Raw genomic sequence first — 16,329 nt, 5'->3', positions numbered from 1 at the left:
AACCAAACAGTTGATGGACCTCATTGACTTCCATATTCTTCAAGAAAGAAATTCATACAGGTTTGGAACAACTTGAGGGTGTGTAAATGATTTTTCATTTTTGGGTGAACTATCCCTTTAAATGTAGGCTGTTTATGTTTGCATTAATAGAATGTGCAGTCAGAGGTTTGTGCAACGACTTTAAACGCAGCTGATCCAATCAGAATTCAGAGTCAGAACAACCCCGTTTTTGGTGATCTTGAGTAAAGCGTGTTATCCCTCGTGCACCGCTGTGCTAGTTTGGTCTGACTGCAGGATCAGTGCAGACAGAATGTCGTGCCGCTCCGTGTGAGTTCATTAGGTGCCCGGGAAACTGAAGGAGGCTCCGGAGAGAGCCGCGGGAACTTATTCACTGTCTTAAGACTCAATCCTAATCACCTCACTATAGCGTGACTGACAGCAACGCTCTTCAACGTGATTGAAAGTATCGATTGCTCCATCGCTCACTTGCGCTTGCTCTGTAGCCGCGTGCGGGATGCACAATCACAGGCCGCGCTTTCAAAAAGAGATCTCTTCATCTGCCCTAATCATCCAATCAATAATTAGTGTCGAAACAGCGGCACTCTGGCAGGGTTCAGTTAGGCTGCTCCGCTTCACACTTAATTTCTTCATCTCCGTCTTTCTCTGACCACCGGGAAAGGAATGTGCTGAGTCAACTTGACTCTGTCGAGTTGTAAACGCTGTAACACAGTTGACATTGAGATTCACAGACACCCTCGCGCGAGTGTGTGTGTGCATCCTGCAATGAAACGTCGGCACTATTGCTGTCACCTTCAGGAATGGCAGAGAGCCAGCTTGAACTGGTGAGGAGAGCTGCCGTCCGCCTCATGGACATGCAGAAGTTGTTCATCTATAATGTCAGTCTTTACTCAGATCTTATTTTAGTATATTCAGTTGTGTTTAAGTCAAGCATCACTAGTACTGCAGCTATTAGTGATTCAGACACTCAGAACACCTCAGGAACAGCATAGTAACACCCTGGCAACAACCAGGTAAGCATATAGCAAAGTGTTAAAACACTCAAAATGCTTTAGTAATTGCATAGCAACAACCCAGAATAACCTACAGTAGTAACCACACAATCAATTGTTAAAAAAACTAAGAACACCTTTGCAACACATTTGCAACAACCAGATGAGCACATACCAAAGTGTTAAAACACTCAGAACACCTTAGCAACAGCACAGCAACACCCTGGCAACAACTAAGTAAATGCATAGCCAAGTGTTAAAACACTCAACACCTTAGCAACAGCATAGCAGCACCCTGACAACAACCTAGTAACTGCGTAGCCAAGTGTTAAAACACTCAGAACACCGCAGGCACTGCATAGCAACACCCTGGCAACAACCAGGTAGGCACATAAAGTGTTAAAACACTCAGAATGCTTCAGCAACTGCATAGCAACACCCTGGCAACCACCCGGAATAACCTAGTAACTGCACAGCAAAGTGTTAAAACACTCAGAACACATTAGCAACAGCAAAGCAACACCCTGGCAACAGCCAGGGGCCAGTAGCATAAAATTAGCCACTATGTTAAGACTGTGACTCAAGTCAAAACTAGTTTGAACAACCAACAGTAAGACATGAGGCGATCAGTCTTACTTTTCCGATTCAAATGAGACCGTTCTACCTGTTATGTCACTAACTTTAAAAAGTTAGAACCAGTCTTGAAGAAAAAAATTAGATGGCTAAATTTTAAGATTAGTCTTAGCAGTTTATGCCACTGGCCACAGGTAAGCATATAGCAAAGTGTTAAAACACTCAGAATGCTTTAGCAACTTCATAGCAACACCCTGGCAACCACCCATAATAACCTACAGTAGTATTCTGCACAGCAGAAAACCTTTGCAACTGCATAGCAACACCTTGGCAACAACCAGGTCAGCACATACCAGTGTTAAAACACTCAGAACACCTAGGCAACACCCTGGCAACAACCAGGTAAACATACAGCAGTGTAAAAACACTAAAAATGCTTCAGCAACTGCATAGCAACACCCTGGAAACCACCTGGAATAACCTAGTAACCACACAGCAAAGTTTTAAAACACTCAGAACACCTTAGCAACAGCATAGCAACCCCCTGGCGAGATGATCTCCCACACAGTGTCTCATGTTCTAGTGTGATGCTGCTGATACCTGTTTACAAGAGATGATGACTCACCTGTAGCCATGTGAACGGAAGAAGTTTGCATCTGATTTAACACTGAAATCATGAATAAACATTTTTCCATTTTGAATTAGGACAGTATGTTTTTGCATACAGCATAGATTTGTTGCATTCTTGGCTTTTTTTATATTAGGCAATAATAATAATTTATTTTTGTATATAATATAGTTTGTGTGTATAATATATATGGATATCTATCTATTTTACTTGCTACTAAGTGCCTCAAAACAGAAGTCTGGTCTGATTATCTTTGAAAGATTGTATGCCTCTAACCTGACCATTTTTGGCAAAACCAGTACTAGCACTTTAGCAGTGAGTGGCTCTCATCTCATATCACAAGCAGCTGATCTGCACTGGGAATTAAGCATCAAAAAAATAAATAAGAGGAATAAGAGGCCTCAAACAGTGTCCAAAGTGTCTTTGTGTTTCTTCAAGTGTGTGTTGTGTGCATTAGTGAAATCAGAGGATTCGATTACCGTCTGTGTGTTAGAATGGAGCGGAGTGAAGAAGCCTGTAGCAAGCTGTTTTGTTGCTGCTTTGGCTCTCTGGCTGCCTGCAGGCAAGACCTCTGTGAGCAGAATGAGTGAAGCAAAGTCCCTGCAGGCAAACAGACAGAGAGACAGAGATGCATCAAGAAATGTTCATGTTTGCACGCCATTCACGGACCGCTGTTTTCCTTTTTCTTACAGAACTGGCCAGCAAAAAAATATTGTTTAATCATGGTTATTTTATGGAATAATTCACCCAAATCATTATTGTGTCATTATTTTCTCTCTCACATCGTTTTATACCCGTAGTCTGGAATTTTTGTTTAAAACACAAAAGGAGATTTTTTTTGAGGATCTTCATGCAGCTCTTTTCTTTTCCATTCAACAATAGTAGTCAATATGACTCATGCACAATATTTAAAGTTTTGTATATGATTTTTATATATATATGTATGTATGTATGTATATACAGTATATACATTTTATTTAAATTGCGCTTTTCTTATACCCGAAGCTACAAAAAGTACAGAACAAAAGTATATCCATAAAAAAAAAAAATATATATATTTCCAACAAGGGGTAGAATACAATATACATCCAGTGTCTCCAATTAAGACACAAACACTATCTTAAAAAGATGGGGTTTTAACTGTTTCTTAAAACTACCTAATGCTGGGGCATTCCTAACAGTTAAAGGTAATTTAATCCCATATATGATGGTGCAGTTCCTTGTACAGCATTATATGCTAAAATAAGAGTTTTAAAATCAATACGGGCATGGACCGGAAGCCAATGCAGGTTCCTAAGCACCCCAGAGATATGCTGACAAGAAGGAGTATATGTAAGAACACGTGCAGCTGAGTTCTGGATGTGTTGCAGGCGCTTAATAGACTTTGCAGGTAGGCCAAGATAAAGGGCATTACAATAATCAACCCTCGAGGTAACGAGTGCATGGACAAGCATTTCTGCATCAGGTAATGAAAGAAAAGGCCTAATCCTGGCAATATTCCTGAGATGAAAAAATTCAGATTTTGAAATGCTTTCGCTCATCTAGTGTCAAATGAGAGTCAAAAATAACTCTCATTATTTGTGTCTCATTATTTAATATGCTATAGCATATTAAATATATCTTATTCTCATTACTGTAAGTCAGAAAATAATACTATTCAATGTTTTACATAATTTAACAATTTAAGTTTTTACATATTTATACAATATTACAGTATTTAAGTTTATATTTATACATTATTGTTCAATTAATTCAAAATAAAATTTCATATGTTTTTCTTTTGATTTTGGGGTGAAATGAGACTTGAACTTGTATTCGTGAGATTCTCCCTTGAGTTGAGTTTGTATTTCATGCTGAATATTCCTATAAGGTCTGCTTATGATAGATGCTGTTCGGTTTCAATTATTTTGTGAGATGCTCTGAGGAAAAGCTTTTTTCCTTCACTTTTTTCTGTCTTGTATCAGACGTACAGTAAGCACACTGGTAACGGCATTACAGTTCTGACCCAAAGCCTCCACCAGCCATCGGCTAATTGGTGCAGGTCTGAGGCCGGGTCACCTGATAATTAACCAAAATTGGTTGTAGCTTTAAAAACCTCTCTATATATAAAATCCCATATACAGGGTGAAATGAGGTATGAATGAGAGAAATCTGTTGATGTGTGGCAAAAAGTTTTAGTGACAAAAGTTACATCTGACAGTTGCAAATTTGTTAAATTTAAATTAAATTTGTTAATATTTATACTAAATTATAATATTTCATATTCACAGTAACACTTTATTTAGACATTCTAATAACTAAGAATGCAACTACATATAACTAATAAGCAACTAATAAGTAACTTTGCAACTACATGTCAACTTATTCTACTAACCCCAACCCAGAGTTAGGTGACATGTAGTTGCAAAGTGACAAACGAAAATGTGTTACCATATTTACAATTTAGAATATGTATGTAACTATATACAATGGTATCAACGTTACTTTGAGTTGCGTTAGTGTTGACTACTGACATTTGACAACCTCAGTGCCGAAGATCAAAATCACGACGGTCTGTGCTCTTTAAAATACAACAAAACCACGGCTTCGATCTGCACAGTACTGGGTTTGTATATGTTTTTGTGTGTTGATCTGTGAGCAGTTCACTCGGTTTGGATTCTGCTCGTCTGTTTCTGCAGGATTACCCTTCCATGCATTCAGCGTTTTATGAGTTCTCTCAGAAAAGAAGTTGCTAACAGTGTATTTTGATGGTCCACTTTACACATTCTACTAACTATTTTGCAACTACACTCTAATTAGATTATTACTAGACTGTCTGCTTAATATCTGCTAACACTTTATTCTGATGCCCCCCAACAGACATTATACTGACTATAGTGGACCATCGAAATAAAGTGTGACCTAGAAGTTTCTGGAAAATCAGCCATTCACAGATCTGTGCTGAGGAAACAGCTTTCTGGACTTTAACTGAGAAAAAGCAGATTCAGGGTGAGCTTATTCATATTCAAAGGTCATATCTACATATTAATATTATTATTAACTTATTAATTGACAGCATTGTGAGTTTAAAATCAAAAGACTTTTTTATATGCACAGTTTAAGAATGTACACATCTTCTGATGAAGAAACACGAAACACTACATAAAGGTAATAAAGGTTAAAAATAAATGTGCCCTCTTTGTACAGATGAATTTAATGAATTCAGCAAGTATTAAATATTAGTGAAACACGTTATAATACCGTTATAATGTCAAATTAGTTCAATGCATTGCATAATGTGATTGGTTTTAATTAATCTCATTTTATAAATATGAAAAAAAAAATGATCTTATAAATTCAATATCATGCACCTCAAACATTTGCATCTATCAAAAGTTAAAAGGATTGATGGCTATAGGTTGAAAAACTGTTGATACACACTTTACGTATGAGTACTTATGAGATCACGTTGGTAAATTACACATTTTCCATTAGATGGGAAGGTGTTTTTTTTTTTTTTTTTTATGTTTATGTTTACATACCGTATCTCTTAACCACAGAGAGGACAAACCTGATCTTGTCACCGATGATAGATTCTGCCACATTTGCATTCAGAACGGCAGTTTGCGATTTGCCGAAAATGAATATTCAGGTGCTGTTTAGCACATCTCTACAGAAGTATATTTTAAGGATGTATTTACTTGAGAGAAAATGGACATCAATTTGCAAAAATAGAGCCCATTTTCCAACTCTTCTCTTTCAGTCACAGAGTCTCTAGCTGTGAAGTGTTGTTCTTTTAACCTCCCTTCATGCGCCAAAGTAGCTCAATTTGCTAAGGGCCTGTTGGAGAAGAAGCGTACTACAGAAACAATCGCTTACGTAATGTTGAAGTGTAGCTCTCTGTAGACACTCCACTGAAGCCCACAGAAAGCGCGTTCCCACCGGCTCCTCTGCGCTGAGGAATCGCTCACCTCATCCAGTAAACGAGTCAGAGATAATGTACAGTCAGCCGGTCATTATCACAAAATAAACCCTGACTGGGTGATCTGTATCATCCTGAAGAGGCTTATTTCATGATAATGAACGTCTGACTGTACATTATCCTACTTATTACACGGCGACGTAACAAATAAATAAGTGGACTTCAAATATTACTTAGAGAATTGCTTATTACGTGAGAAGAAAGACAGAATGGAGTTGCCTGGGTTAATTATTTTGTTTAACAAAAAATATTTGACCAGAGTGACCTAATAAACCAATCAGAATCAATTATTGCAGAGAATTGTGAACTATTGTGAGTTATTTAGTTGGCTTGAAACCTGAACTGCATTAGATTAAGTTTCATTGTAAGAATGATAGTCTGACAGTTGCTGATATAATTTACATCAGAAAACATCTGTCAGGATGTATTGTATATTAAATATATTACACTTAGGTTTTCCACTTTGGTGCGTGTGTATGTACTGTATGTATATATATATATATATATATATATATATATATATATATATATATATATATATAAATTGTGATTGTGTTTGTAAGTAATGATTACTTATTAATTGACAGCATTGTCAGTTTAAAATCTAAAGACTTTTTTATATGCACAGTTTTAGGAATGTACAAATTGTGTTTGTAAGTAATGATTTCTCTGACTAACATTTTATTAAACATGAACTGAAATAAATATGTATCATCAAAGAGCATTTCCAGTAATTATCTCAAGATAATAGTGATAAAAAAGATATGCATGTTTTTATGTATTCGGAATATGTTGATTACCGTAATCGGAAGATGGTGTGCATGTAAACATGGTCACTGAGTAATTATAATTCCAGTATCTGTCCCGTTTTCCATCAATGCCAGCAGACAGGTGCTTGGTTCAAATCAAACATATCAGTCTTGTTTAATTGGCGAGAGAGAGAGAGAGAGAGAGAGAGAGAGAGAGAGAGAGAGAGAGAGAGAGAGAGAGAGAGAGAGAGAGAGAGAGAGAGATAAAGGAGTGCCTGCAGTCCGATGCGTGTGAATTGAGTTTGGTTTTGGTTGAAAGGATCTGAGTTAAGGTGCTTTCATATTACTGTGCATGACAAACAATGAGCAGGGGAACCAATTAGTCTGTTGAGCTGAGAAAAAAAACTCACGTCTAGTAAATCCCAGCAGATCTGTTATGATTCATATCCAGGAAGCATTTAGCTGACTATTTCTTTGTTTGCCAATGGCTTAATTATGGAACCACTGTAGCATTGTGTCTCCCCCGAGGGCGACTTGTTGGAGAAGAGCCAAGTGCATTTTTAATGCACCAAGTGTGTTTAGATGGCAAGTATGAGAGTGTGTGTGTGTACTGAAGACAGTTTCTATGAAAAAGCACAATGCTATTGACAGAATCAGTGTGTGAATGTAGTACTTTGGCTATAGGCATAAAGTAGGGGTGGATGATATGAACTCATTTTTATCACATTAATGGTGTGTTTCACAATATGCATCATTTGGTAAAGACTACCAATTAAAAGTGCTGCAATTTTGTTTTATTATTCAAAACAGCTTGACATTATGTGATGCTTAAAAAAACCCTTACAGAAAAAGTACTGTGGCGGTACCATGGTACAGCGATGGCATTACTTGGTACTCCAAGGTTCCTTTAAAAATGGTACTAATATGGTAAATAGGTCAATGACATGGCGTGTCATTTCTGGTGTCCAAAGCATATTCATAATATTAAAAATGTATACATTTTTAAATGCACTTCATTAAGTGACTCAACTTCCCCCTCTTTAATTACTCATGTGAGAATTTATTATAAATAATTGATCTTTAAGGAACTATTGAGCTCAAAAGTCCCATTTATGTAAAAAAATAAAATAAAATACATATATGTATATATATATATATATATATATTTGGGCTGTCACGATGTTAGATTTTTCACACCATGGTTATTGTGGCCAAAATAATTCACAATATCGATATATCGCGATATCTATAGAATCTATGGGGGGGGGGGGGGGTATATAGTTTTTCTTTTTTACCCAACAAACATAAGGATACTGATAAACACAAGGCACATGCATTTTTACTTCTTGCGTACTCAATCTATGGCAATTTTTTGTGAAGGAAGACAAGCATGTGAAGTTTATCTGGTTTCAAACTGAAGCCAAACACTGTCTGAAGGTTTCCTGAAGAACTGAAAAGCTCTTAAACCTATTGTTGCACCAGCGCCAATAAAGTCATGCAGATAGCAGATTTGAATAAAAAAAATCAAGTGCAAATACAAATACAAAAATAAGATGAGTAAAGAAAACGGGGTTCTTAATTTTAATAATCACCCTTTATTAAATATATGAACACAGAAACCCCCTGTTAACAGTTAATGTCACGTTTCCCATTCCATGACTAGTAAAATAATAGCCGCATCGCGTCTATGACAACTCGGTATCGCACACCGGACACGCACTTTCTCAGTTTATGGCCAGCAATATCATTATGTTTAAGGACATTATGGAATTGAGATAATGTCTGTACTATGTTATGATTATACTGTACAATTAAATACAATAGTTGCTGAGTCTGTGATCTGAACACTTTTTTCTGCGCTCTGTGTCGCGGCAGGATTTTGAACACGGTCCTGAGCCGTTGCTGGGCGCCGCGGACAGACGCCGAATAGAACCGCGCTGTGCCTCTCGTCCGGTGTGTGTACACTCATACAGAATGTGTTCGAATTTTAAAGACGTGGCGCTGCGCTTCTCGTCCGGTGTGCGACCACCTCTAAGGTGCTGTTTTCTTTGAAGCCGAAGAACTCTGTTGTTAATACTGGCGAGCTCAGCTTACTTTTTTCGAATGTGGACAGAGTGTTTCACTATAGCTGCGCGGGCGCGGACGAGCGCTGCGTCTAGAAAACGCCAATATCGCCAATACCGGTATATTGTATTGCTCTAAATTAACACGATGTCGATATTTCATGCTTTGAATATCACGATTATCGTCAATACCGGTATATTGCGACACCCCTAATATATATATATATATATATATATACCATAGTACTTTTTGGTTACTTTAAATTTCAAAATCACTTTTTTCTTTACTCTGCCTTTGACATGTCAATTAATTTGAGCTGACATCATTAATCCCTCAACCACCTGACTTTATTCTTGCATGTAACACCCACTTTTCACCATCCAAACAATTCCTGATGGATGAAATCAAGTCCCACCCTACATTTTTTTCTCCTTAAATAACACTTGAATCAAATTTGCACACACACATTTCTAAAGCCTCTAAATTATCAGCATGATCAAAAGTTTGATTAAAACCTGTTGCACACAATCTACTACAATGCTTCTGTCATCTAATTGATAGTTTATAGACTTCTTTAAATGTAAGAGTACATTTTATACTGTTAATAATATTTCAAGATGAACATTTACTGGCCTGAAGCAACTTATTTTTTTAGAACAATCATGTTAATATGTGAATATCAAATACGATCTATCAGGCTTTTGAGGGACGTTTATTGTATTGCATTGCATTATATGTTTTGTCCCACAATACAAACTACAGAGATTTGATCATAAATCTAAGCATTCAAAATAATCTTACTAAGACATATTATTGGAGAGATATAGTCGCAACTGATATTTATGTGCATTTTGTGTAAGTCTGTGAATATCTTGGCCACATAAATATCAGCATCTGCTGCAAATAGTAGTTTTGCTCAGTTTTGAATCAAATTGAGGTGTGTTTTCCTTGTCGAGTATGAGCTCCATATTCTCACTATATCACACTGTATGAGCCATTAAAGCCCGATGTAAAAAAAAAAAAAAAAAACTAACAGTTCATTAAACAATAAGAGGATTTCATATGTCAGGCTTTACAGGGTTAAATCCCGTTTTGATACATGTCAGATTACAGAATGGCTGTTGTATCATGTTGTCTTAAGTATGAATGCTTCAGTGAGGTAATAGGAGAGACTTTATTCACTTGTCAGACCCAGTATGTCCACAAAACACTGATTTTGTCATATAGTATGATGTGTTTTTTTCTGTGTATTCTCCGGCACAGAGGTTGATGAGGGCCGTGTAATGATCACATTAGTCTGGTCTCACTTTACAAACACTCTCTTTTATCCAGCAGTCAAACAATGGCAGCGCAGAGTGGAACAACAAAGTCAACGAGAGTGGAATGTCGTTTGACTTCATTCATCCCTCGCACTCTCTTGTTCATTCCTTCTCTCTGCTTTGTACCTGTGAATACAAATATGTTCCTTTTTTCCTCTCTTTATTTGTGTTCTTTATCAGAGTTGAGTATGCACACCTATGTGTGTGTGTGTGTGTGTGTGTGTGTGTGTGTGTGGGCTTTGATAGCAGATCTGTTAGCTTCCCCCTCAGGCAAGACGCCTGTGTTTCTGTGCAGGTACACACACATGTCCACACACACACACACACACACACACACACACACACACACACACACACACACTCATTGTCATGTTCTTTCTGTGCTAAATGCCCCCGGCTCTACCCAGCACACAATATGATCATTGAGCTTCACAATGGCTCTGACAGTGCTGCTTTTACAATGTTGGTAGATACCTATTTCCAGAGAAGAAAAGTAACACTTGCTCTCTTGTCTGTGAATACAGCTGGATCTGAATCCCCTGAATATTTGTGTGTGTTGTGTGTCTTTTTGTGTTATCTTTCTGTTTGTTTCCACAGCAAGACACAGAAAAGGTGGAGTCTACTGTATGTGCTGGATTCAATGTTTTAAGAAATTCTCTTCTAAATGAAAGTTAAGGTCTTGTCTTTTTCTTTGGCATCCCTCCACAATTCCAAGACTAAAGGCCTGTTCACACCAAGAACGCTAACTATAAAGAGACCATTTCAATATCCACACTAGCGGATGAGATCATTCGATTTGTTATCAGCGCGCACTTGTCTGGCACTTTAAATGCTCGAGCTCGAGGATGGATTCTGATTGGCTGTCAATGTTTCTATCATTCATCAGCTGGATAAAATCGTTCTGAAAGTGATTCCAACGATATCATTTCTCTGTGCCGTTATTGGTTTAATTGTGGTGTGGAGTCTGCTATTCTTTAATATTGATAACGATTTTTAGAACTATGGGCCCTATTTTAATGATCTAAGCGCATGGTCTAAAGCGCAGGCCGCAAGTTCACTTAGGTCGTGTCCGAATCCACTTTTGCTAGTTTAACGACGGGAAAAACGGTCTGCGCACCAGGCGCATGGTCTAAAAGGGTTGTCCCTATTCTCTTAATGAGTAATGGGTGTGTTTTGGGATTTACGTGCATTAAACCAATCAGAGTCTCATCTCCCATTCCCTTTAAAGAGCGCTTTAGTAATGTGCGCCTATAGGCGGGTCCACAATGCACGTAGCTACACTCTGCTTATTACACACACAGGGAGGCACAGCAGCATACGAACATACCAAATATTTAAAATGAAAGGATTACAATGTAAAAGATTATTATTGTGTACATAAAGATACACTCTCAGAAAAAAAGGTACAAAAGCTGTCGCTGGGACAGTACCCTTCAAAAGGGTACTAATATGTACCATTTAGGTACTAATATGTACACTTTTGGTACCAATATGTACCTTTGAGGGACTAATATGCACTCTTTAGGTACAAAAGTATACCTTTTGAAAAGGTACCGCCACAGTGACAGCTTTTGTACCTTTTTTTCTGAGAGTGTATGGTGGAATCAGGCTTGTCCCGTAGATGGTCTGCTTTCACACTTTTACCTCGTGCACGAGCAGTTCCTTTTTCGCTCTGGAGACGCGTTCGGTCTTTCCACTATCAAATGCCAGACGCGAGCCCAAATGGCATTTAAACAATTAGTTCAGTTGGTCAATGGCTCAGTTTATTTCTGTTGCCTCAAAATAGCAATGTGCCAACAATGTGCCAGAACACAAGTCGTTTTCAGACCAGCACGCACATGGGCGCACAAATGGGCGCAAATGCATTTGCTATTTAAACAATGGACGTGAAAATGATAACTGCGTCGGGCTGAAACTAGCAAAAAACACTTGCGTCGCGCCTGGCGCTGCATTGCACTGAGTGTAAGATAGGGCCCTTTATCTTTATGGCTATCTTTATAGTTTATAGTTCGGAAGTGTGCAACTTCTTTATCTCTATAGTGAAACCAAACACAATTGCACAAATAATGTCTGTTTTCAAATAAGTTGCTCAAACACTCTTTCTGTCTAAAAGGAAGTATTATATATCACCCTAAATTTCAGTTTTTAGCTGAATGAATGAATGAATGAATGAATGAATGAATGAATGAATGAATGAATGAATGAATGAATGAATTACATGGGGAATTTGGAGGGGGAAATTTCCTCAACCACCAACAAGAACAAAATTAACTTTAAAAAACCTTCAACCTTAAAACATGAAAAAAAAAAAAGAAAAAAGATTGGAGTAAGAAAAAAGATTTTCTTCTGGGAAAAAAAAAAAAAAAACTAATTAGGATATTAATTTATTTAACCAACCTAAACCAGCCTTTGGATATTATTATTATTATTATACATATTGTTTAGGGGTGGATTTATAGCATTATCATACCATACCATATCATGTATCATTATATTATGTTTATGCCATTTATATATTAACACTTACTGGAAACCCCACTGATAACTTGAATCATTGAATCAACTTAGTATCTTGTAAACATAGCTTTCATTTGACTTTATTTTACTTTAAGTATTAATTCAATCTAATAAGAGCTTGCAATTTCCACAAGTGCTTCTAGTATTATTATTTATTTATTTATTTTTTCCAGTAAGTATATAAGGTTTGTTAACAGACTAACAGCATGCTATTTGAGGCTGACAAAACCATCATGCATGTGCCTGAATGACCTGCTGCGATGCAGAGAGTGTTGTCTGAAAGACACCGAGCGTTTAGTCCCTGTGTGAGACGACTGGAGTCTCTGAGATTACCTCGAGATGGAGAAATGCTGAAAGTGATAGACAGAGACACAGGTGCTCAGGGATGCATGCGGATCCGCGAGCCTCAGAGTGGCTGATAATGGAAGCAGTCGCGGCTGTGGCCGTATTGATTGCTCAGGCCACTAGTTTATTGTTCTAAGGAGTGACTAACAACAACCCGCTGGGTTGCAGCTTCTCCTGGCTCGACCGCTCCAGCCACTTGGGCCAGAAGAGCCGTGTGTTTAATTGTTTGCTGTGTTGGTCGGGCCGCAGCAAGGGTGTCCGCAGGGACACGGGCCGATCCAGCCTCTGACCTCTCTCTCTCCACAGCGTGATGCACTGATTGAGAGAAGAACCTATCAATGGTGTTTCGTCCCCTCTGCTCTCCAATTAACAGACAAAACCCAGGTTTAGTCCTCACGGAAGGACCGCTGGAGCAGCAACACAATGGAAAACTAATAGATGATCATGGTTCTGCCAGGGCGGATCAGGGAGATCCATGTTTGGACTGTTTGTTTTTGATTAGACTGAGGCATTTCAGTTAGTAAAGCTGAAATATGCACTGCACAAAATCATGCTCTTAATCAATGTTGTTGTATTGGGGGGATAAAACTCTTAAAATAAGATACATTAACTTGAGAAGCAAAATTGTGAATTATGTTTTGATTTCTTTCCCCTTATTTGGCTAATTACTTACTTTTTAAGCATAAACCTCACTAAATTCTGCTGATTTATACTTAAAATGAAGGACAAGACCAAAAAGAGACATTCCTCCATGTTTAACATAAAACAAATAAATAATAATAACTCAAGAGACTCAATAAAGAAGCTTAAAGCTATACTAATGAATCCCTTAAAACTAGACTGATTTTAGAATTTTTCCTCCTCAAAAATCATTCTAGGGTACAGAAATGTTCAATAACTATAACATAAACAAGATGATAATAATAACGATATATTGAGATTTGATTCAAGACGATTACTTGTGGGTTCCCCTGTGACAAATCTTCAAACATGATCTCATTAATATTCATTGCTATTTATACATGTGTCGATATTGACATTAAAACACTGTAAGATAAACCTTTTTTTTTATGTATGTACAATTTTAAAGACGCACAAATGTCAATGAATCTTGTGAGGTTCAATATATAATGTTGAATTTATTGGAATCCATAAACAGATGTTTTTTTATATGTCTAATAAATGAGATTACTTAATTTTTACTTAATATTTACTTAATCCATTGAGCTGATTTGACATTCTCATGGTGTCCTTCTGTTGTGTCTGACTTTCAAAGATGGTTTGGACACAAACAGACAAAAGGGTAAATAAGTGAAACACACTATACTTTAAAATAGACACTAATATTTTACTTGAGCTTTTATAATAATGCAGTTCAGTCATAAACGGTCCAAATCAGTGTTATTTGGTGTGTAATTCAGTGTAATATGTTTTATTTTATACCTCAAGTAATGATTTTTTAAAAAGGTTTTACAATAATAACTGGTCCAAATAACTTTTATTAGCATCTGGATATCATCTTTAAACAAATAAGGCTTTCTCTGACGGTTCATGCTGTCAGTGTGTTGCTATTCATATTCAAAGTGTATGAATCAACGTCTACCCCGACATACACAAATGCATGTGTACCAACGAATACAAATGAGATTATCCTGGTTATCTAGCACGTCGTCATGCATATAATGCAATCAAGCAAAAGTAAATGGCCTACAAACTCAAAAATTTCTATTGTACACCACAAATGTCAATGGCCGCCACTGCAGAAGTGCGTCAGAAAAGTCAGATTGGAGATTGATCGTCACTCTAGTTTCGCTATAGCAGACACAGAGAGGAGTTAATTTCAGGTGACATTTCAAACATGGTCTGGTGGACTGTGATGCCCACAAAAACAAGCTAACGGGGGCCGTCGGTGCAATTCCTGCTCCGGTGCTCAATCACACAACTAAATGTAGATATCCAACCATCTTCAAATGAACAAACACAATTTGGCAAATAGTACAAAATGAAATTGAGCGTCGTGCGCTTTCCAATCCACTCGCAAGGCTCTCCGGAGGTCCCTCCCCAGGGCCTGCTGAACGGCCGAGGAGTCGGCCTCAATCCTCACAAACATTATCTGTGAGCGAGTGAACTCTATTTGGGAATTGGTAAAGCGCACGGTGAGAGAAATGGACTCGGAATAGAACAGGCCGGCAAATTCCATTTCACATCTGAAGTGGCAGAGCTGCAGAGAGATCATTTGGTTTGGAGTGAGTAAACACTGAGGAGTCCATCGCTCACCATGACTTATGTGTGTGTGTGTGTGTGTGTGTGTGTGTGTGTGAGAGAGAGAGAGAAAGGCAAAGACTATAAAACATCAGGACGTAATTCGGCTGTGTGTAAACTCAACGTGGCATAAAACAGAGGGGTTTTTTTTTTGTTTTTTTTTGCCACATATAGATCTTTTAGCCTCTAACTATCTGCCCATCTGTCTAAAATGCTCAACTATGAAAGAATATTTCTCAGTGCACTGATGAAACATTTATTTAGAAACATTTTTCACTCAGAAATTGCTAGCAAGTTTCTTCATTAATTACAAAGAAAGAAACAGCAGGTAACATTGCAATTTTGAAGTTTTGAAGTACTTAAAATATACTCCAATAATCTGTTTTATTTACAACATAAAAAAAAAAATATATATATATATATGCGCAATAATGATATTCCTCATACATTCTGGTTAAGTATTAAAGTAAACTACTGCAATTATTTAGATTTTTTCATTTAAATCCGCTTTTATTTTTATATTTTCTAATATTTTCTATTATATTTCTTATATTTTATATTATGTTTTAATTTTTATAAATTTCTATACGTATTGCATTTGAGTTATTTTAGTACTTCAAGCTTAAAGTAAACGAAAAAGAAAAATGAAATAAAATACATAAAAAAAAATATTTTATTTTATTTCAGTTCCTGTTTATTTTATTTCAAGTATTTTTTTTAATTTTTTTTTTATGGTTTTATGGTTTTAGTTTAAGTTAATGATGATAACACCAGTCCAAATGTCTTTCATTAGCATTTGGATTTCATCTGTAAATAAATTTGCCTCTAAACAGTATTTCTCTGCCGGTTTCTCCGTCATTCACTGATAAATGTTATAGGCAATGGGGTTCTGTATGAATAT

General features: G+C 37.0%; 1 protein-coding gene across 8 annotated transcripts in view; it reads right to left on the bottom strand.

Moving 5' to 3' along the window:
• LOC307164833 (uncharacterized protein) overlaps positions 1 to 16,329 on the bottom strand; it is a 179,308-nt gene that overhangs the window by 144,449 nt on the left and 18,530 nt on the right. For 7 of the 8 annotated variants that reach the window (XM_079881992.1, XM_079881990.1, XM_079881989.1 and 4 more), the window contains exons 3-5: positions 2,691 to 2,811; positions 2,488 to 2,567; positions 2,184 to 2,250 (exon numbers count right to left, since the gene is read on the bottom strand). The exons of the other annotated variant lie outside the window; for it this stretch is intronic. In XM_079881992.1, the coding sequence (XP_079738118.1) occupies positions 2,184 to 2,239 (56 nt within the window). In that variant the 5' untranslated portion in view covers positions 2,240 to 2,250; positions 2,488 to 2,567; positions 2,691 to 2,811. The remainder of the gene's footprint in view (positions 1 to 2,183; positions 2,251 to 2,487; positions 2,568 to 2,690; positions 2,812 to 16,329) is intronic. 8 annotated transcript variants of the gene reach the window in all.

The sequence above is a fragment of the Squalius cephalus genome (genome assembly GCF_949319135.1).
Source record: "Squalius cephalus genome assembly, chromosome: 9".
In the NCBI taxonomy this organism is placed as follows: Eukaryota; Metazoa; Chordata; class Actinopteri; order Cypriniformes; family Leuciscidae; genus Squalius; species Squalius cephalus.
Note: the sequence above shows the minus strand (reverse complement) of the source record. Positions and strands in the feature narration are given on the sequence as shown.